Here is a 24,823-nt window from a genome sequence, read left to right as displayed (position 1 = left end):
TTAAGTTTAATTTTTAAGAGATCAAATTAATGTCAGGGAAAATTTTAATACTTTCTTCAGATTTATTTTCTAAAGCTAGTTTACTAAAAACAAGATGTCCAAATTCATAGATACTGGTGTTTAAAGATAAAATAAAACGTAATGACACAACTGCTGGGGTTTACAGAGCTTTAATAATACATGAATCATAAAAATCTAAAGTAAAGCAAAGAAAATAACTTTGCAAATATACCTGTAAATTTTAAGAACTATAGATCCATAACAAATTGCAAAACCTAGACCACGAAACCAAGGTTCTATCATACAAGTAAAAATAGTTGGCTCAAAATAACGAATAATAACCTAGAATAAAGAAAGAAAAAAAAAGATTTTAAAGGTTATCTAAAAAAATCAATTTCGAGCTGTTTTGAGCAGAGTTTTAGAAACAAGTTTTCATAATCAATTCAAAAATTCTTAAATATGAAATTCCAATCAAAAGGCAGCGTTTTAAAATATCAGTTATTTTAATATTAATTTATAGTTAAACTAAAAAAAAATTAGCTGACAACTCTCTGATGATACATTCAAAACCTTATAAGAAGTATTAAAATGGCTAAAAAATTTAATTTTAATCAAATTTTCAACCACAGATTTACAATACATCATTGAAGAAAAAAGCAGATAAATATTTGTATTAATTACTGCTAATTTTTATTATTTGCACTTGGTTTGTTCCAATTAATTAGATTTTAAAACTTTGCGTTTTGTCTTTCACCATTCCGCGATTAGACCGTAAGAACAATCATCACTGAGTCTTTCCAGCCTATAAATCAAATAACATAAAATATTTATAAATACTAAAGTAAAAAGAAAGGTGTGCGAAAAAATTATATACTCAGTTCGACTAAACTTAGTGAATTTTTGTTTATTATATAAGCAAAATTTTTTTTGTTAATGCTATTTTAAAAATATGGATAGCTAATATATTATTCGTATTAGCTAAAGTTGAACATTTAGGTCAATTAGTTTTGATCCTTATTGTATATTTTATCAAAATTTAAGAAGGATTTTTATTGTAGTAGTTGCATTATTTTCTATATGCTAGGAATTCTGATAAAATCTTTTTCCGCGGTCTTCTACGAAAAGGAAAAAATAATGAAAAAACTCAAAGTAGCTTTCCTGATTGGTGAATAGTTATAGCTAATATAAGCTGGCAACCTCCTTCGGTAAAACTTTTTTTTTTCGAACTAAAATGCTGAAAGAGATGGAAGATGTAACTTGTTCCCTCAATAACAAGATTACGAAAATGCATGTAACAAAAATTTCACAAATCCTCTTTTTAGTGCTATTTTTAAATCGTTTAAAAGATTAAAATTTAAGGTGTTTTAGTACTACCAGCACAAAAGAGGAAAAGAGCGCAAAACTTACATGCTTTTAACAAAAAAGATGAAGAAAGAGATGATTTGTTTTGAATATATTTAATACATGACGTCACTTTTAATCGATGTCTCGCTGAAATCTTTTTATTACTAAAAGACGGTTGCACGAAAAAGACATGAGGAAACTTATTAATCACTTATAAAATACTTTTTAAAAGGAAATAAGCTATATGGAGGAAGGAAACTTACTGTCTGATAGAGAAGAAGAGCTCCAATCAGTATTGCTTCGTGCATCAGCCACATAACACTAGAAAATATCTTTTAAAAAAGAACAAATATAAAATGAACATGGAAAATATAATGAAAATATCATTTAACATTACGTAAAATGCAAATCCGGGAAAGATAGAAACTTTATTAGAGTAGAAAAACTCTTCGTAAATAATGTATTTTGCATGCATGAAAAAACACTACAAAAACGAATTTTTTTTTGCCTCAAAATTTAATATTTAAAATTAACTACATTGCTAAAATTCCAGATCAAATAATGGCATAAAGCCCTTTGGGTGCATCCACCGTAAAATCCATTACCGTAAAATATTGTACCGTTATTCTTATAGTAACTTTTATTTAATTAGAGTAATAATTTCAGTGATATTAAGATAATTATCACTGTAAAAATTACAATATATCAGATTTTTTGGACTGTCACATGTTCCGATAAAAATGAATTTTATGGTAAAACGTATCGGCACCCAGAGAGCCCGTACTTTTTACCGTACTAGTACAGTTTTTACAGTGTAAGTCAGCAAGGTATCAAATGAAAAAAGTAACTAGATTCAACGACAATTCACACCATTTCATTACTTTTAACCAAATTACAGTCAGATAATTTTTGGCAAATAATTTTTTTATGGTTTTGCGAAATTTCTTTTTTTTTTTTTAAATATTGTTATTGTTATTTATGGAATCTAAAACTTTTAGATTTTTTTTGCAATTTAAAGCCATTTCATGAAAATACAATAGTGTCAAGAGGATGTTAATTATATTAATTTTAATTTTTAAAGGTTTTTAGAGCCAATGCTTAGAAAAATCAAGATGAGCATTCTACACTCATGATTAGCATTTTCTAAAAAATGCTATCCATATTCTGCTTCTGAATCTAAACTATTCATTCTATTGGTTGATTTCCATCAGTAACCAAGATTTATAAATAAATTATTACTGATATTCCTCAATGCCATTTTAACCTATAATGTATTTTAATCTATAATACTTAATCTTTAAAGCAAAGAATATTTTTTTTTAAATTTTGAACATTCCGAAATTTGAGTTTCTTGCTTGAAATAGAGACATCAGCGTGCTTTTAAAGTAATTTACGACATGCTGCTATTGAAATTAACTAAGTCGTTTTAAAGCAAGCATAATATTACAACCGCATAATCTCAATCTTCAAATACATCTGATATCATAATAAAATTATAATCATACAAGTGCCGTGAAAACACAATCTGTAGTTTCTTTAAAATTAATTTAATTTAAATTTGTTAAAAAAAAAAAACTTTTAATTTAATGCATCCTAAAACTTGCTTGGCATAAAATGTACATTTATTTAAAAATATATTTAACAAATAAACAGCATTACTTACTGGACTCTTTCTCAGAACAAAAATGACAATAATAAGAATAACAACAAGAGTGCTGCAGAAGCTTTGGAAGCACAGTACAACACTTCGCAACATTAGGTCGTATTCAACATAACAAGGTTGATCACCAAAACAGACATCACATCCTACACGACAAGGCAAACACTGAAAATTATTGGAAAATTTGTTTTGTTCGTTGAGTACATTCTCGACAAATGCCTCTTCTATAACTTCTCCATCATAATAATCCCGTCGTTGCGTATCAGCAGATGCTTGGTAAAAATTGGGCTTGCAGTAACATCTGTAAGCGCCGCGGCGGAATCCTTTACCAGACGTTGGCACACACTGCAAGAGAATGGAGATTAAAAATAATTCATTTAAATAATAATCATGAATCACATTGTCGTATTTAATAATTTAAATAAATGAAAAACATGATTAGTGACAGTATAAATGTTGACTAAATAAAGGAAAGCTGAGCAGTTTAAAAGATGAAAATAAATTTTTGTGATATAAAAAAATCAAAGTATTTTTTTTCTTCTTCTTCTTAAACTAGATAAATAGCTATAGCCTCAAAAAGTGTGCATTAGTTTGCTTTTTAATTAAGAATAATCACAATTAAAAAGTAATATGCACAGTGGTAAAGTTATAGACGTAGTATGAGGCATAAAATATTCCCTGAAATTTAATTTTAAAAAGGATAATTAGACCGAAAATTAAATGTATTCTGAAAATGGTGATATTTCTTATAAAAGACTTGGTAATGTTAATTTAATAAAAAAAATTACGTTATGATTCAATTATTTAATTCTTAAATTAATTCCGTAAAATTTTGCTATATTGTTGGCTACAGGAAAAACCACTTGTTTCATTGGTGTGATCTGTCAGTTAAAATTACGGCAAATTTTAACACGGAGGGTAACTTTCAACATATGGTGGTGTGGCTAACTCAGAATAACATAATCTATAAGTTGCTACGGATAGGTTAGTCACTCTCTCAATAAATTAAGACAATTAAAACATGCATCTTGTCGGAGGTACTACTTTCTGCTAATTCAATTTCCCTTTCTAAAGCAATATTCCTGATCCAATGTGAAAAAATTTTAATGCTAAATTTATTTAAAGTTTTAATGCTAAATAAAATTTTAATTTGAGTGCTAAAGTAATCTAGTCAGTTACTGCCATTTGTATCAGAGATTGTATTTTATTACTACCGCTTTTATCTTCATATTAGAATTTTTTATACTTTGTTATGTTATTAGGACTATATCATACATGCGTCTTTCTGCAACTTCCCTTACACATGTATAAAGAATCAACGTTTCCTTACTACTCACCTTTAAATTCACGCACAATGAATCAGTTACTTATTTAAAAATAAAACATCTATTCACCCCTCCGCCTATCAAACTACACTATTGAATATTGATGAATTCCTTGATTTCTTTTGCAGTAGGCTTACAAATTTTGTAACAAAATCGAATTAGTAGAGTGCTTTTTTTCTTCTTATTTTGTAGACGTTTTCTTATAAGAGTTTTTCTTTTTTTTCCTTTTGCTCGGCGTCTATCACTAAATTGGAATATTTTTCTTTCATTATATTCTTTGTCATCGCAAGTGAAAGAGTTTTGTGAAGAAGAATAACAATCTTTACAAGTTTTGATAATTGCAATCACTAAATTTCCTAAATTCATGTTTGAAAAAAAATGAAAGATAAGCCTTTTACCATTAAAGTCCTCTTTTTCTTAAACACATTTAATGAGCAATCGTGATTCATATGATTTTGAGAACAAACAACGCATTTTAAAATAGTCACATATCAATTAGGTAAGGAGGTATTAACGTTTCGCTTTGAGATATGAGTAGTTTTCGCATTAGACTCAAATTGAGGGTATGAATATTTTTCATCCATATTTGCTACTGAAACTAAGGTGCTAAATTTATTGCCTGAATTATCATTACTTTCGGTGTTTGAGTTATGAAACCTATTTGGGTATCTGTTTTGTTTTTAAACGAATAATGATCTATTGCTAGAATTCTTAGGATTCGTCAATAATAATGCTGCTTTTCTGCAATTAACCTCATGCTAATAAATTTAGTCAAAGAAATATCAATTCCTCTATTTTATGTTTTTTACTAAAATTTAAATCCTTGGGTGTTTTTCAGAATTACTGGACATAATAGATAACTATAAGTTCCTACAACTACTCCAAATGAATGTATCTAATTTGAATGTCTACTGCTTCATATATTTATTTTAATCCTACTCTATTAAGAAAAATGTATGACGAAATTCAAAGTATAAAATTCAAAGTAGAAATTTAAAATAGATTGCACAATCATCAAAAGTAGCTGCAGGAACCTACTTAGCTGGTGTCGCGGTGGCTCAAGGGGCAGAGCTCTCGCCTTTTAATGAGGTGACCCAAGTTTGAATTCCCAGCGATTGCTGGTCGATAAGAATTCTGCTCTCAGCTCGCACCAAAGACAGTGCTGACGTAAAATGTTCTCAGTCGTACGCGGATCATGGATTAGAATGCCTTGGCCGTGCAGGCTAACCGTGGAAGGTTTTCCACTTCGTGTAACGCAAATGGGGGTTAGCTCTATCAAAAATTCCTCCATGAAGGATGGTTTGCCCCAGGGCTAAAGAGAATAGAAGGGCTAGTTCACTCCGCTCTTAGAGCTGAAGCTACGATTTCCCTCCTCATGACGTCACTGTGTCCACAGATCTCGGAGATCGTAAGCAAAGATATGATAACTTTGCATCTTTCTCTTTGTAAAAATAAGTTAGACTTTTTCTGGTTATTAGCCTTCAAACTTTACGTAATTAACACATTATTTCCGTTCATAAACATAGTTCAAAAAAAACTTTCTTGGTTATTATATTAAAAAAATACCATTTTAAACTTATAAAAATGTTTTGCTAGTTGGTGAAAATGACACGATAAATACTTTATTTTAAAAAGTTCAGTTTTAACTTTAACTATTAAGAAAAATGAAGGCATATATCGACACTTTTTTTATCTACATATTCTTTTATAAAGATAAGTTAAGTTAAATTTAGAATCCCTGATTTTAAAATATGTCGTTAATAGCAATTTGTTCATACTTAATCATTAGGAAACATCAACCTTAAACGCTAATTACTGAAACAAAATAATAATTTAGGTTCATAATGACATTAGAAATTTTACAATTGTTTATAGACATTTAAATTTACGATGATATAATTTATAGATATTTAAATTGAAGAGAATATAATTTTTAAAAAAAATCATAAATATTTAGAATAACTACATTAAAAAATATGTTATGAAATTAGGAGAATTTCAACTATATACTATATATTTTATTTATACTTTTTACTTACATTTTAATTTTCTTTGACTTTATCCATTTTTTAATTCTTTTCACCTGCATTTCTTTATGAAATAACCATTCGGTTTCTATTTAGATAATGAATTTTTATAAAAGTTCTTTACGACAGAATAAACGTATTGCTGTTTTATATTAACTGTGTCATTTCGGAATCCATTCTTCACATAGTTGTTAATTTACTTTAGGGAACACGCGAAAAATTATACTTTTTCCTTTTGTTTTTGTTTCAGAATTTTTGCAAGTTGCAATCGCGCAAACTGGCATTTCGATAATAGTTTTAAATTCTTGTAAATTCACTGCAAAAACTGAGGAAAGTCATTATAGAAAATAACAAATGTCTTAGAATATCTCGCAAAAAGAAATGATCCAATATTAGTTAGAGCTAGTAAGGCCAAACGCCCCGTTCTTGAAGTAAAAGTGCGAGCTTTGCGCCAAAGTGACGTCACTAGAGTGACGTCGGAGGATCGGCGCGGCGAGAGATACTTCAAAGGAGTGAACCAGCCCTTCTATTCTCTTTAGCCCTGGGTTTGCCCTAGTGTTTGATCCAGGAGTTCCTTTGCCTACTGGGTTGGGTTCAAAATTAGAAGTCTACGGAGTTGAATATTGATAGTTGTTTTCTGAGATCTGAGATTTCCATCTCTAATACGATCACATGCTCATTAATTTTCTTTTCCTTTGAATATTCTTCTAAAATTTCAGTTCTTAGCATTTTCCATCTTAGTTCACTGCTTACCAAATGGAATTCTTAAACATTTCTATTTTTCTTTAATTTGTTCAAAAACCATTTTAAATATCAAAGAATACAATAAATTAGAACAAAAAAAGGACCTCTACCTTAAATCTCAGTGTTTCACAATAATATTCAGAAAAATGTCTGTCTCGTATTGTTCAAGATTTGTTTGTAAATATTCGTAAATCCAATATTTGCAAAAAACCAATCACTGAGCTCGATTTAAAATCATAACATATATCATTATGAGATCAAAAAGCGATGAAATAATTATTCCATATTCGGGTTAGATGTTTTGTATCAATTGACAATTCTATTGATTTTCCAAAATCGCACTTTTAAAGCTTCATTGATAGCTCGATTACATGTAAAACAAATTACACGAAACACATCTAAAGCATTAAGTTTTCATTTAATTTTTTTATTAATTTCCATTATCTTTGCAAATCAAATTTACTGATTCCATTAGATTCTGTTAATCCTACCAAGTTTAATTCCAATCTGATTAAAACTCCACATCCGTTAGCGAAGAGACATTCTCAAACTTCTCATTTGCATGATTTAGAGCAAAAATTGTGGCTCGAGCTGCCCTAGAGCAAACATTGTTTTCTTTTTCTTCATCAGCATTTTCTTCATTAGAATAAAGCATGGTAAACAAATTAAAGTTCGCAGAGAACCTTTTGATGGAACTCTCCCACATTTGCATCATATGGAGAGAAAAACAGACAACCTCAAGCGAAATGAACGCAAAGGAAATAACTGTGTCAGTTATGAAATCGATCCTATCGAATCAACAAAATAAAATAATCGTTTATATTTTATACAAGGTTATATTCGAAAAAACTACGGGTATCGTCTTAATTCAATAGCATATTTTGCAGTTGCTTTTCGTAATTGTTATGATTATATTAAGTTAAAAAGAATTTCATGCAGTTGATTGCCAAATATTAAATTTAAAATCGAGCGATCTGTAATTTTCCGAAAAGATATCATAAAAAAATCATCGATAAGTACAATATCTTTTCTAAAAAATTTAAATAAAAAAATTAATTATGAAAAAAAATTGTTTCTAAAAATTGAGTAAAGACAACAGCCTTTATATGAAAATTATTTATTCGCTTATTTTTACGATTCTTAATGTTTCTTAATAAGAAATCACTTTTGTTTATACATATAAGTATTTTTTGGCATGAAACACTTGTCTTTCTCTGGAACTCTTTTATTAAATAATAAGTTTATATTTTTTTAAAAAAATCGTTTTGGAAATCTCTTAAGAGTAGTAGTTTATGGATATTATTTTTCTGATTTCTTTTAAAATCAGATTTGATTAAAAAAAAAAAAAAGAATTTAATACAGTTTGAAATCAAAAGTTCAAGAATTTACTGTACAAATACCTTAAAAAAAGTAGCACAATTTCCCAGCTCTGCTGTGTAATGTAGTATTTAATTTTTCTCAAGTTTTGAAAAAAAGTATCTCATAAGCTGAACCCCAATTCTGAAATTTTTGGATTTTCCTAAGAGAGTTGCAATTTCAGTTTTAAATTGAAGTATGATATGAAAGCTAAGTTTCGTTTTGAAAGTATTAAGCATGTTTTCTTTACAGATATTGAAGAAACAAATCTGTATTCATGAAAAAATTATTTTTATTTATTTATTCATTGATTACTTTTGTACTTTTGCTTACAAGAAAACACTGTTCTATTCCCTTAAGATTGCTCTTTTATGCAAAACAACAATAGCTCCCCATCTTTTCTCTAATGCGTTTCAGTTCTTTAGACAATTGTGTTTAAAACATTTTCAAAGGTAATTAATTATTTTTTATTCATTAATTATTTATCAAACTTAAAGACAATGTAAGTTTTTTATAATTATTTAACTTAATATAAAAAGCGTAGATAAGTACTAAGCAACATCAAAACACGCTTTCCATTTTGTAATAAACTCTTCCTTTATTTCAATTTTTCAGGAGTACTTCGTGATAAATTTCATTTAAAAAAGGATCAAGGATATTAAGTAGCTACAAAATATTAGCGTTAAAGAAAGTTTCAAAGAAATTGAACCAACTTCAAGCGTGGATTTATTTCAGGCGCGTCAAATGCACGGTCTACAGGCTTTCGATAACAATTGGTTGTTTTTGAATAACACCGCAAAAATATAACAATATCTATTAAATTATTATGAATGGAATATTGCTATGAAAAATAGGCAGATTTCGGAAAACTTTTTTTAATTATTAATATGTAAAATTGTAAATTAATATAAAAATAAAAAATTTATAAAGCTGTTAATCGATTTAAGAAAAAAAAACAGAAAGAATCAGGAACGCTTTAACCTGGAAAAATGATAAATTTTAGATAACCAATTTTAGTACAAGTGTCTGCAAAATTGGAAAATCAAAAGTTTTTATTTTTAATAACGCTTCCAGCAATGCAAACCATTTCCTTATTATTATTATTATTATATAAAACCTTAGTTTTAGCATCAATAAGATATAGCTCGGAGAACTTGTGCCAGATTCAACAAAATACTTAACTAAAATAGTAATTAATAAAATTCTGCTAAACAAACCATCAATAATATTAATTACTTTTTTTTTACATTTTTTCTTATTATTTCGCTGTCAATCTTTAATTTTAAGCAACAGCTGTAATGAAACGAAGCAAGCTCTTTTGCGTAATCTGATCATACGGGGTAAGTCACACTGAGCATTTTCAAATGAATCGCTATATGCTCAATAGATGTATGGGAGGGCGAGGGCAATATGAGAGAACAATTTATAAGCATATTGCAGTAATAAACATATTAGAAAGAAATTACTTACATTATTAAACATTATCCTTATTGCAAACCAATTGTAGTAAAATTCTTATTGTGTCGAATCTTATTGTATTGGAAAGAATGCTTATTGTAACCAAAGTAAAGTTTATGCAACATTGCTTTAGAAAAGACTGGAATGCAATTGATTTTTGAAATATTTTGAGTTTATACGATGTTATAGACCAGGGGTTTCCAACTGGCGGCCCGAGGGCCGCATCCGGCCCGCGATGCCTTTTTTAGCGGCCCGCGAACTAAAATATATTAGTTGTCATTTTTTTGCGAAAAATTTTCGCAAAAACTCTATATGGGTTTAAAATACTTTTCTCGTTACTAAAAACCTAATTTCTTCGTTTCTGTGAAATTTAACATACCAACGGTGCAAAGAAATTTATTTTTGGCATCCAAGAAATTATTTATTCAAATCATGTATGTTGCTTTTTCTTATTTCATTTTTTTCGTATTTTGTGAATATAATTTAGCATGTGTGTATCAGAAATTTTCTCGAAGAAATTCTCTGATTTAACTTTTTGAAGTCACTCATTTTGGACGAAAATATTCAAGCACACATTTGTAAATTTTAAATTTAAAATATAAATATCTATTCTCTGGTAGTTGCAGCAGACAAACCTCAATTTTCTCACCGAATATTTTGTGTACTACTATGTAAGTTTCAATACCTTAAAAATTAGATATCTGTTGCACATTAATTGTTTAATACATAGGTGCGCACTTGAAAGTTATTGTAGCCCGAATTTTTATTATTTATTTAATATTTTTAAAAATATTATTAATAACAATTAAATATTTTTAAAATTCTACTTCGTATTTTAATTTGTAATTCAATACTTTTGTTTTGTACAACTTGATGAAACTCTGACAGTAATATTTAATGTTCCTTCAAACATAAAAGAGTCCTACAAAAAATTTTGATAAAGTTGCGGCCCACAATTTGATTTGTATTTTCAATTGTGGCCCCCGGCCTCATGCAAGTTGGAAACCCCTGTTATAGACTATAATTTATCTATATTTGGCATGTTCATAAACATTTCTTTCAGACTCTCTTTCCATTTTATGCAGTTGAAAAACTTCTTGATAACGGGATAACGGGTGATCCTGTTAACTAAACTTTGGGAATTTCTTCTCTTCCCAATGAAAACACTGTACTAAAACTGTACTTATTTATTTACGTACTACGGAATTCGGTAATTTAACTGTACGAATTTACTTTGTTTCAATGCATCTCTTTGTTTAAGATGTATTTTGGGTTTAGACGTGTGAAAGCACTGGGAAAAAAAATCCGCATTAAATTACGGTACAGGCATTCGGTGTGCCGGTACGGGCAGTGGTGGACTGGGTTCAGTAATTGCCTCAATTATAACCCCCACTCCTAACAGCATGCTCATTGAGCTTCTAGTTGGTTGCGTTGACATGTGTGGGGTGCAATTTAAAAAAAATAAAGCACTATCTTGGTGATATGCTTCTTTCTGGCCAAGAATAATATATCGAAATATGTTATGCCGGGATTAAATTTGAGATATTGCAGTCATTGTTAGATTTATAATTAGAATGCATTTACTGATAGTATTGCATTTAACATTACATTTTATTATTGTTATGCTTAATCTATTATATTTGATTTAAATTTTTGTTGACTTTTGAAATATAACATTTTCAAATTATACAATGGCATAAAATGTAATGAACTGGAAAAAAATTCCATTCACCTTTTAGCGTATTAACATTTCTTGTCATGGAAAATTTTTGCTATGAGGAATCTTTCAATCTTTTAAAACTAGCCACAATATAAAAATTTAACAAAAAAATAAAGCTGAAAAAACTTTTACAAACCTGTGTCGTAGAAAAATCACAATGGTGAGAGGAGGAAAAGGCAGAGAAGTGAGAATCCCCATCACACTGATCAATGTCTACACCACTGAATGGCAAACTCACAGCGACGACGCCCCTGAAATAACATACATCATCTTCATATATGATGACAACTTTCTTTTATTACATAGCATTCCAATGAAATGCTCATTTTGACAGAACATTTCATTTGAATGAGGTGGTAAAATATTTGGCTGTCACTCATCTTTTATATAAATAAGGATAAATGATATTTTTCTCGTTGAAAGAGATCGATAGTTCATTTATTAAGTCATTTCAAGAGATATTCTGGTTCTTTGGAAACCACAGTTCTTATAAGGTTGAAGTTTTCTAACTAAATAGTAATAAATTAAAAAAATAATTAATTTTATTATAGTTAAATAAGGAAACTATTAAGAATTTAACACTAGAAAGACTGAAATTTAGTATATACCTATATTGCCCAAAAGCAGTCAAAATGACTGCATTGTAAAAGAATAAATAATGAGTAAAGAAATTTGTTAAAAATTAATTTGTAATATTTTTTTATATTATTTGCAGTTATATAACAAGTTTTTAGTAAATATTAACAATAAAAAAATTATATGGTGTACAAAATTCTAAGAAATTGTGTCATTATGTGCATCATTGTTTTTCTAATTGAAATTAAAAGCAGTCAAAATGACTTCCTTAGGCAATCTAGTGTTAAGTGTAACTGCTTCAGAAAAAATTGATAAAAGAAAATTTTGTATTCTTTGCTTTGTATGAATTATGCAGCTGATAAAACTGACTTAATGCTTCGCAATTTTTTATTTCACTTTAGGATTTTTTTTACGAAATGATGAATGAATATCATTCAATTTACGCCTACTGTGATTCTGTTTTAATAAAACTGCATGTGCAAACTTATCTAGGATACTTATTAGTTTTGTCTTGTTGCTTTAATATCCTAAAGAAAAGTTTTATGAAAGAAGTTGATTTTCATTTCGAACACTATTTTTTAAATTTATTAGTATTAACTAAAATCTGGAAATAAATGATATATGCAACAACAAGGCACAGTTTAGTTAAAAAAAAAAAAAGTGCTTAAATTAGCGCATTAAAATAATTCAACAGCACATTACAAATGTAATAATATGTTACTAAAATATGTTGCACGCTACAACGTATAATAAAAATTTACTTTTAACTCATTTACAATTTTTTTAGTTATTTTTGCCGGAGAGGGAGTAAATAATAGCAATGGAAAACAATTTAGAAAATTTGTAGTTTTGGTAAGCAAATTTAACAGCTATTTAGATTCTAATAAAAGAACAGTTAATTTAATTCAAAATAATTTTAAAAACATAAATTAGTCTAAAGATGCTTTCGTAAAATTATGAGATAGCATAAGCCACAATCCTGTCCCTTTACTTAAAATTTTCAGTTTTCAAATTTTATCTTGCTTTTTAAACAAAAATGCGTCAGTTAAATTTTATGTTATAGATTCTGTTTTCCCCAAAATGTAATTACTTACAATAAATCTTAGTTTCAGTTTAATAATTTTCATCCCTTACTCTTTGTAAATTATACGAAATTCATATAGTTAAAAACTGCATTTATATATATTTAAAAAAAAAAAAAGGATTATAGAAATATAAAGTTTAAAGAAAAAAATCAAACAGTGATTATTTGTCTTTAAGAATAGTTTTTTTTTAAGTTATGACATAATTCAGAATTTAATTAGTTAAAAAAAAACTTGTGTCACTTTCCTTTCTATTTTTCGCTTTTATTCACAATTGTTACTTTTTTAAAGGAAATTATTAAAATGAAAAATTAATTATGTCACTTTTCAGCAGATTGAGATATATATTTATTTTAAGACTTAAACCATTCATTAATATAAAAAGCATGAAATAAATTAGAAATAATAGCAAATACATTAAAGCATAAATCAGCATTAACTGTTTAAAAATACATTAATTAATAATTATATGTAATTAACTTCAAAAATATGCAATTAAAAACATATTTCAATTTAATGGCTTAAAAATACAATGATAAATTATTTAATAGGAAATAAATTATGCGCAAAACTTTAATTACATGAAATGAACTATCCATTAATTACTTAATAATTGTTGTTTCCTAATCACTGCACTTAGTAAACATTTTTAGAATCCTTGTAAAAAAATGAAGTAAAAAAGTATGAAATATAGAGGTCGCTAATTTATGTTTAAGCAAGGAAGAAACAAAATTTCATCGAAATCTGTTGCACCACTAAATCGGCAAAAAATAATCAAAAACAGTTTGATTACAATGTGAAAACTTCCGGATTAAATTACGGCAAAAAGTACCGGCACTCAGGGTGTCGGTACTTTTTACTGGAAAATGTCTCGCAACAAAAGATATGATGCACAGTTATTTTTGCAGTAATAATTAACGTAAAATCATTGAATCACTCTAATTCAATATTACTGTAAACATTACGGTATAATATTTTACGGGGAAAAAATTTACAATATTTTTGCGAATTTTGCCATGTAAAATTAAATACTTTAAAATGATGCAAAACACTTTATACCTTACAATTCAAAACCTTTTCAACTTTTATTGAGTAAAATAATAAAAAACAATAAATAATTATAAAAAACATTTTTTGCATAAAATTATCCTTGGATAAACGAATTTTATAGTTATGTGCAAAAATTTTTCAATTTGCCTTGGTAAGTTCTCGAGATATGGCGAAATGAGCAAAAAATAAAATTAACATTATTTTATTTTTCCCATGTTTTGTGTGTATTTTATCGGTTCAAATTTTTGATCGATCTCCTGACTAAACTATTTACCAGATTGCTGCTGCCCCCTTTACTTTGGGAGTCAAAAAAAAGGTAATGTTTATTCAGAAAAAATACGTTTTTGTGTCGGTTAACGTTCTATTATATACGATCATTAAATGAAAAGTTATTCAGGGTGATCCTTTTTTTTTTTTTCCTTTTTTTTGCGCAGTGTACTAGATAAAATTTTTGAAATATGGAGGTGTTTCTAACTCTTTCCTTTCTACCTCTCTCTACTTCCTTGGGTATTGAAGCAAGTTTTGGATGTTTTTAATCCCACTTTCCACAGCAGTTTTTATTCCCTCGCTTGACCTTTAACCTTGTCCCGTGGGCTGTGACAGCAGTTGTCACATCTGAACTTGGGATCCTCTGGTGGGTCTATGACACTTTCAGCGTAAGAATGGGGGAAGAAATTTCTTTACAGGGGGAGGTGTTTTATTGTTTTAATGTTTACATTTGTTTACATGTTTTTCTTTACATTTCCCACCTACCTTCAAATATCTATTTCAAGTATGGGTACATGGTTGCTTGTCCGCCGTTTTCTTTACTTCGCTTTCAGTCAGTATCAATGTTGCTACTTTTTTGTGCAAATTTTTCTGTTCAAGTTGTAAATTGTTTTTAAAAATATTAATTTCTTTATTACAAATTTAATTTAATGAATATTTTCAATTATACATAAAAAAATGGAATAATAAGAATCGAAAAGCGTCTTTTTAAGTAAATTAAATCAAATTGATATAAAATATCGAAGCAATATATTTTACATAAACTCAAATAAATAGTAAAAATAATAGTTTACATAAACTCAAATAAAGTTTTTTTTTCAGGTTCTGTTTTAAATTCGTGTTATAAATGTAGTTATTGGAACTTTAAAATTTTGATTATAATTGCTGCAATAGAAAAAAAAAGTTCTTACATGATTTTAAATAAATATCTGCATTTCCGAAAAAAATATGAATACATTTCCACGCAAGAGTATTCATTCATAATTTAGGATACATTAATACTTTAAACATCACATTTATAAATTTATAATTCATAATACTAATGTATTTTTTATGTTTTTGAATTTGAAATCATAAACGCTATTTTTAACTTTTTTTTAACAAAACCATTTTTCTTTTGTGGCAATTTTCATGTTTCTTTCCCTCATGTTACACACAGTTCAACTTTAAATTATAGTTTCCATAAATTCTTTTAATATCTCAGTATTTTATCTTTTTATGAGATAAAAGCTAAATTTTTAAATATTAAAATTCCATAAATCTATTCAATTATTAAGTTGAAGTCAATTGGGAAATTGTGAATGACTATATATTAAAAAATGTAAAAACGAAATTTTTTTTAATTATATATTCTACGCAGTTACAATAAAGTGCTTACTTTTCATGAAATTTGCAGCAAAATAAAAGAAATGAACCCGATTGTTATATGTTAATCATTTGCAACTGAAGCACACTAACTGAAATATTTATGAGTTTTCGCGTTTAAGGAACTATTTTAAAATGACGTAAGAGAAGTTGAAGAGAAATATTCTTAGAAATTTAGAGCGCATATTAGATTCTTATTAAGAATTCATGGGATGAAGGTGCTGAGAAATATGTTATTAATTTAGAATTCGGTTAACGCATAAATTTTTTTAAAGGAATGATTTAAACTATTATATACTATTTACGAAAGAAATTTAAAAATTACAATCTTTAGATAAAATTTTAAATTTTCAGAAATGTTACAAATATTTATGATGTATGATATTGATATTTATACTGTATAATATAGATATTTATAATTAACTAAATTAAGACCACGAAAAAGAACTCTTTATGCATATAAATATTGATTCAAAGAAAAATTGATTTTGCTCGCGAGCAAAAAGGGTTTTCCCGCATTGTGACCTATTTTCACTGCATAATAACTCTCAGGAAGAACCAATTTCACACTATATTGATTTGTTAAAACATGGTTATCCTCAAATTGCAAGAGAGGACAATCTATCCGTTATTTATGTGAAAAATGGATATAAACTGTGCCTTTGGTTTTCAAAATTTCCAACGTTTTTTAACTCAATAAGATTACAACCAAATGTGTAATAATATTATTACATTTTAAACAGTAAAATTTTTATATTTCATTACAATACGTTGAACGTAGTAATGTAATGGAGTAGGCAATGACATACCACAATTACAATAATTTTAAATTGAATATCTGATAAAAAAATTTTGATATCGCGAAAAAAAACTTCTTAAATAACCTTTAATAGAAATTCAGAGTGAGAAGGATAAAATTAAATAAAATTACTCACATGATCGAGATTTTAATTTTTAATATAGTTTAGAACAGATATTGACATTATAATCTATAGTTTTCTTTTTTTATTCGTTTTAAATGGCAAATATATATATATATATATATATTTGTGTGTGTGTATAGAAACACTTTTATACTAACTCTAAACAATTTTACTTTTTGCAACAAATATTTTAAAAGAGTTTACCTGACAAAACTTGAAAGCAAATCTGGTATAATTCGAAAGATTGGATGAAATGATGGTCTTTTCATCCAAACAAAATTTGCATTGACCAAAATGATCGTTAAAAGTTTTTTTTTCCTTTTTAAATATTTACTATAACTTCAAAAGCATTCTTATATAAATATCGCAATTCTATAACATGATTTCAAATTAACTGGTATTTTAAAGCTAGAAGAAATTATTAACTTAATCATTTGGGTCGATCCGAATTTTACATGAAGGAAAATGATTCTATTTCTAAAAGCTTCAAGCATAATCTTTCAAATTGTGCTAGCAGTTGTTTTTTTACCTTTCGAAACATTTGCTGCTGACAAAAAAATTGTTTAAATAGAGATAGTTTGGAGCAATTTCATTATATTAATCGACATGATACAGAAGAATATCCATTTAAAATAAATTTTGCATGATTTTGCACAAAATAAATTTAAATTTATCATGAGAATCGGAGCCTTTATAAGGTGCTCGAGGCATGANAGAAAACCGTTTATAGGTTTTATTCTTCATTCATACAACCTTACATAATTTTAAAGTATACACGTATCACCTGCATTCATTTGGGGTGGTTCTTTACGAACCAGAGCCCATTCCACTTATACAAAATAAAAAATAATTAAATAAATAAATAAATAAATAAATAAACTGTTTATTATACTGGACAATTAAAATTAAATTAATTTTAAGAGGCTACAAATATTAAAAAGTAACTAAAAAATATTTAACTAATCCAGTATAAAAGGTCATACATCCAAACTATTCCGTCCAGTGGCTTTAGGAATAGTTTATCATAGTTAGTTCCTACCTTGAAAAAATCAGAGCTTATTCTTAAAACAGAAAAATTAAATAAAAATTAAAAATTAATGTACCAAGTTTTTTAAGATTTTTTTAAAATAGAAATTAAGAAATGAACTAGGAAAATGGCTATTAATTAAATCGTTTTTATATATATCAGTATCTAATAAAAACTCGTTATAGTTAGAATTATTTCTGTAAGATCTATGAATTTGATTGGCAATAATATTAGAAAAAACCTTATTGGCTAAGTTAGAGTTAAAATCTATGCATTTTTTAACTGGAAATTTAAAATCATTTCTTTTGTCAAAAAGTTTAAATGTAATATTTTTATCTACAATAATATTAAGAGTCAAATCTGAAAAATTTGTTTGCAATTGAAAAACAACTCATTGAAAAACAAGCTTTTTTTGCTACTTGTATCTTATCATATTAAAATGTCACATGCATGAATATATAAATTTTGAATCTTTGTCGCCCACGTTACCTTTCCTATTGCATGGTGGAATTCACCTATAAAATATAAAATTACTTAATAACATTTTGGGTGTTTAAACGTTTCACTAAATATCAAGACAAATCAAACACGAAAAATTAATTATCTTAATCGAATATATGATCTAAAATGTAAATTACTTAATTTATTATTCGACATTTTGGAAATGCAAATACCATTGTTTGTTATATTGAGTTATGTTTTTACTACGCTTACAGCAATGTGTCAAAAAATTATAATAAAACTCTATTAGGTCTTTAAGAGATAATTCAATCTGAATTAATTCTGAATATTAAGTTTGAAGAGCAAGTTTCTTTTTCTCTTCTAAAATAGCCCTAAGTTATCGTAAATGTGTACGTACGATGTATTTCAAAAAATAATAATTTTTGATTTTTGTAAATTCATTATATCGGCGACATTCAACTTTATAAGATTTGGCTTTTTTTTTCTTCATGCAAAATCATGAAGAAAAAAAAAACCAAAATAATATCAATGCATTTAGTCTTCATGAAGTATTAGTGATAAATGTTTTTTTTTTATCCATTCAAAATAAATGCTTGAAAAGTCTTACTTTTTAAATGATACGTTTGGAATAAACCGCCAAATACTTCAAATGTAAAATGTGTTTTGAACCTCTTTTTGTTAGATTTATTCCTCCACTTCTAAACGGAATCATGGATACATATTTTTTTTTATTTTTGGATGTGTTTAGGGGAGAAAAATGTGAGATAGAAGCTGGAACATTCGGGAAATAAATAAAATAATTCTGAGAAAAGACAAAAAAAGAACATTTTTAATTTTTTTTTATCTCATTCATTTATTTATTTTTTATTTTATTTTTTCTTACAATGGAAGAGGGCATATCCCCCTTAATCTCCCTTGTTAGAAACTTTCAATTCTCTAGCCTTCGGAGGCAATGTGATGGTTAAAATATAATCTTCTCCCTCTCTTTGGAGGTATCCCAAATCTTGCAAGAAGGTTAAGAATAAGGTTAACTAAACGAAGGTTTCCAGACCACGCATCCCACCCACTAACGCTTTTTGTCAAATATGTGTTAAATATTTCTATTATTAAGGGAAAGGTAACCAGTTTTAGATTGATGTGATTGTGTGAAATGCTTATCATATTGCCACAACATGTTGTTGGTCTCGAAATTCGATTAACCTTAACCGCCTGACCATCAACGGCTGTTACGGTAATGATTTACTTTTATTTTTAACGAGAAGAAAAAGAGGGGCTAAAAGGTGAAGTTTGTAGAAAATAATTTTAAAAATTATGAACCCTTCCCTCCCAAAAAAGAAACTTTTTAGGGATTTTTTTCTACAAATTAAAAGGGCAAATACCTCTCAAATCTCTCTACTTGCTACAACTGCTAACATTTTTAATATTTTGCCTTCTTAAGCCCCCAAGCAGAAATTAAACTGCTAAAATAATACTGTTTCCTTCCTCCAAACCAAATTCGTGTTCATAAAATTATCGAAAAATGTGAACAAATTTTTACCGAAGCGTTTTCGCAATGATTTCGGTAAAATTTGCAATAAAATATCGTTTTATAATATGTGTTAAAATTTGGTAACTGTGGTAAAATTTGATAATTGCTCTATAATTAATTTTACCACAATTTTTTTCTCTTGATTTACTATTACATCATGTAAATAATAATGTATTTAGTGAGATATTCTAATTTATCAGGTTAAATTTGGTGACTTATCCACTAAAAAACTTTTTCATCATCCGTTAATCACAAAAACTTACAATCAGTCTTTATTTTCCTTTTATTCTGATATCGAAATAAGCCTGTTTCGACTGGTTTAATACGATATACCAAATAGCATAAATTAAAATGTTAGTATAAAAGAAAAGAGGAACGAAGTTTTACCGTAAGACGAGATGTTCGATAGACCATTTGTAATCAGTAATTATTACCTTTTATCCAAGCTAGTGACAACTTGTTCGATTAAAATGGAAAAGTTCATGCTCGACTTGTTAATTCAAAGAAAAGGCTGACACGAGAGAAGTAAATCTTTAAGGAAAGAATGTGGTCTGCAACTAAGCAACTTTGCAGGTAAAAATAGTTCAAGTAATTATCGGAAAAGTTATAATTCTGTTTTTTCAATTTCGCACAAGCAAATGACCACGTTACAAAAATTCTTATATCAGAAGCAAGTTTTAAAGATTTCTTGCTCCCAAAATTGGAATACTCGGTTTATAATTTGGAGCAAAGTTAACTTTCAATCAAACGAATAGCTTTCCATTTTGACTTAACTTATTTGTCTTGATTCAAGCCTTTTTGTGGAAGATGTAACAGTGAACATGTAGTACACAAAAAAATAAACCACTTTGACTAACTTTTCATCTAATGAGCGGATAATGTTCGGGAATTCAATCATATTTGGTTCGAGAGGTGATTTAAAATATACTAATTAATTGTAATATCAATAATAAGTAAAATCACGAAATCAGACATAAAAATTGCAAATTTAACACAATTACACGAGCAATCCCACCAATAATCTGTCATGTGATTCATGCAAATTAGACAATGTTTTGGCTTAAAAAATAAAAAAAACATTTTGTTACTTTGTTTTTGTAGGGCTTTTTTCTAAAATACATTTTTACTAAATAGGAATATAAATACGTTCACACGTATTTATAAAAAAACAATAAACTGTATAACAATTAACTACAATGTTTGACAATTGTGAGGTGTAATTACCCTCATAGTTAATAAATTAAAAGCCTTTTTGGAAAAAAGAGTTTTTTTTTTTAATTTATTTTAAAGTCTGCGAAGCGGCTGGATATTTAAATTTTGCTTTTTAATAATTTTCGCAAAACTTGATAAACGCAATTCTTATATATAAAGTTAGTTATATATACTTATTATAATTTGTTTATATTAATTTCAAATAAAGTTTCAGTTTTAGTGCCTGCCTTATAACTAAAAAATTAAAAAAATTCAACTTAACTAACGCGATTTGAAAAATTAATTTTACCGACATTATATGAGTGCTTTCAGAAATGGTGCCCTCTTTACTCCACTACAGATTATGAGTGATAATATACTTAAAAATGAGGAGCCTAAATTTCATTTCAGTCTTTCTAGCCGTTTTTTATTTTTATTAGAGTTTTCCTGTAAATGTAAAATACAATTGAAAATTTAAGGAATGAATAGTACATTTGTCATAGTAATAGTTAAAAGCCATGACATAATAAGCATTGCGATGAAAGAGTCAGGAAATTTTTTCCTAAATATTATTCGTAATACGCAATTTCCCACCTTTTGATAAAACTTTCTCACAAACAAACGTTTGAAAATCGATATATATATATATATACATATATATATATATATATATATATATGTACTATTCTNATTTTCAATTTAATATATATGCCTATCTAACCCAAAGAAGTATCTGTATTAATTTGACACACATTGCAATGGCTAATTATGAAAGTCATAGAAAGTCTTTGAAAGAAGATTTAGAAAGATGGTTTTTGATAAAATTTAAGTACATTGAGTTTATGCGCATGAAATGTAATCCCCCATTTAAATAGTGTACATTTAATACCGATAGCCTATGTGTTTAAACTTTCGGGATTGGTGTTGGTTGCATTGATCGATTTGGTGCCCAAAAAATCATTTTTTTGTTTAATTATTCATTTGAGAAACAATATTCTGCATTTATGCTATTTGTGATCAACATATTAATGAAATGAAAGAATGTGAGTTACTTTATCATAATTCATATGGTAAATATAGTAAGAAAGTAATAATAAACTCGCTTATAAATATTAAAGTTAATGATGTGCTTTGAAAATCCCTTTCTCTTATTTGCAGATACTGGAGACAATTAAAAAATTTTAGTTAGTCTTACTTGAAATAAAGCTCATCGGCGTTTCTGGTAAAGAATGGGACACTATATGTAATTTGCCACTTGGTGGTGAAATTACAATCGATGTAGGGTGAAGTCCAATAGCCATCCTCTGTTGTTACGACTAGATCAGTGCCATTTCCGACTTGACCAAAAAGCTCTGAATAGTTTCCTGTTTCCAGAACCCAGAACCAATCGTTGCCTGACCATCGATCCAGAGATGAACTTCCTAGATTTTGTGTTCTAATCGACCCATCGTTTCTTCTGTTGGTGAACGGTATAAAGAAATCGCCTGAATCCGATGTCAGGACAATGCTACTGCTTGTCAGTGAAGGATCACTTTCCACGTTAGCTTTTACCAATGAATAGAAGAAAAGATGATTAATCTAGAATGAAAGAGAAGACACTGTTAAATAAATAAAAATATGTTTTATTCTTTAAGTGTAACTAGTAGTTAACTATTTTTACTTTAACATAAACATCATTGCTCAAATTATTATTTCGATACATCCCAATATATCCACTTAAAAGAGAATTACTATTTCTATAACAATTCGTAGTTCCAAAAAACAATGCCCGCTATAAAATTCAACACTGTTTCCAAATACTTTTAGATATAAAATTATATGAAGTAATAATAAAAACATATGTACTGCTAGAATTGTTTATTGGTTAAAAGCTTTAAAAAATTTGAGAATAAATCTTAGTTCTTTTCCTTCATTCTTTGAAAAATGAAGTAAATATGGTGTGTCATAGAAACTAACCAACTGAAAAATGGGCTATACAAAAACTTATAAAAACCCAAATAACAATTATTAATTGCTATTTTTATTTTAAAAAAATCATATTTAATGCAGATTCTTGAACTTTTTTCGACTTTTTTTTTTGCTTGATAAAATAGTAAAAAATCATTATATCATCGTCATGAAAATTATTTTTTTATGCTTTCAGCCTTACTTCTAAATTATAAGATGAAATGGGCTTGTTTCTTGTTACTCTCCTTTAAGTTTCTTTTATACTCTGTAATAAGAATCATAAAAAATTTTCATAGATAAAAGCATGCATATTCATTTTTTAAGGATAACAGTAGAACTAATTTAACTTTTTTCTAATCAGCTACTTAAGATTAAAACAATATATATTTTAGTTTTTTTAATTCGTATTTATAGTACGTATTTAATATCATCTCAGTTGACGAACAATCTATTCATCTGAGGGGATGTGCTACTCTTTGCCGTAACCTTATAATTCTGAGTTGAGTTTAACTCTAGAAGCAAGAATGTATCAGGACAATCTCATCATTTATTTATTAGTAAACAACTCTAGCTTTTTATTAGATCGGTATAAATAAGTATCGATATGAAACTGCTTGACAACACTGACTCAATAAAAATTAAGGTCTTCGTGCTAATGAAGTTTTAAAAAAAATTGTGTTGTGTATTATGTTAGTAGAGTAGAAGTTGTTTATAGATTTGGAGATTATGATGATGGAGTTTTGGAGTTTACAGATTTGGAGATTCTTAAGTAAAAAAAAATCTTTATTTCTTTTTTTTAAACAGATTGTGTATTTTTGCTATCAGAAGGTAGATAAAATAATTATTGCAACTTTCAGAGAATCGGTAATCACTATTTTGCATTGTTGATGCTGACGTATGCCAGTTAAGGCAAAGAGGTGCGATTGTTCTTGTTTTTCCAGTAGCGCCATCTATGGCCAAGAATTTGACATTTGTTACACCCATACGTCACACCCGTTTATAGGGCGGACCCATTCATACATATATTCATTCATCCACAGATCGTAATTTTGACCTGAATCAGAGAACGATCAATCTCCAATCCAGTACCCCCAGAGGTTTTGATTTGTTATATGAACATGGAGGACTTTACCACTCGACAGATTTAACGTGCATCAGTCATTTATTTTACATTATTATTTAATGTACCCCCTCCCCCACCTTCGTTTTTTTCTCAAAATTGTCCCGGGTTCAGTTTTGTTGAAATAGGCAAATTTAACTTATTAGGTAAATTTAACTCCAGTTTTCCGACCCTTGGATTGGCGCAATCTGGAAAATGTGGTCATGATATTTAGTTCAGTCGGAAAATCCAATTAAATTTTTGAATAATTAACGCTATTTTTACACTGAAAAAAAGTATGGTCAAATTTACAAGAATATGGTAAATTTTACCGTGTTTCTGGCTCTATGTGAACACCAAAAATAGTAATTTTTAACGAAGCGCTTTAGTAACGATTCCGGTAAAATAGACAATAAAATATGGTTTTATAATTTGCGATAAAATTTAGAAATTTATCATGATACCTTAGAGCAAAAGTTCCCAAAAGGTGTTCTGTAGAGCCCTAGGATTCCGTGGAAAAGTCACAGGGGTTCCGAGAATTAGGACTCTTTTAGCAAGTTACTATTTTGAAGCCCGTAATTATATCTTATCAATAATTCATTATTTCTTTAAGCTTTAGGAAATTATTAAATTATTTTTGAAAAATGCTAAAGGGAAAAATATATATATATA

At 27.8% G+C, this 24,823-nt stretch overlaps 1 protein-coding gene across 1 annotated transcript in view; it reads right to left on the bottom strand.

Annotated features, from left to right (window-relative positions):
- The window catches only part of LOC107448557 (metabotropic glycine receptor), an 80,425-nt gene that overhangs the window by 16,824 nt on the left and 38,778 nt on the right, over positions 1-24,823 (bottom strand). The window contains exons 3-7 of the mRNA XM_016063804.3: positions 22,301-22,683; positions 11,771-11,885; positions 3,008-3,349; positions 1,608-1,676; positions 233-342 (exon numbers count right to left, since the gene is read on the bottom strand). Of these exons, the coding sequence (XP_015919290.1) occupies positions 233-342; positions 1,608-1,676; positions 3,008-3,349; positions 11,771-11,885; positions 22,301-22,683 (1,019 nt within the window). The remainder of the gene's footprint in view (positions 1-232; positions 343-1,607; positions 1,677-3,007; positions 3,350-11,770; positions 11,886-22,300; positions 22,684-24,823) is intronic.

Source organism: Parasteatoda tepidariorum, chromosome X1, assembly GCF_043381705.1.
Source record: "Parasteatoda tepidariorum isolate YZ-2023 chromosome X1, CAS_Ptep_4.0, whole genome shotgun sequence".
Taxonomy (NCBI): Eukaryota; Metazoa; Arthropoda; class Arachnida; order Araneae; family Theridiidae; genus Parasteatoda; species Parasteatoda tepidariorum.
Note: the sequence above shows the minus strand (reverse complement) of the source record. Positions and strands in the feature narration are given on the sequence as shown.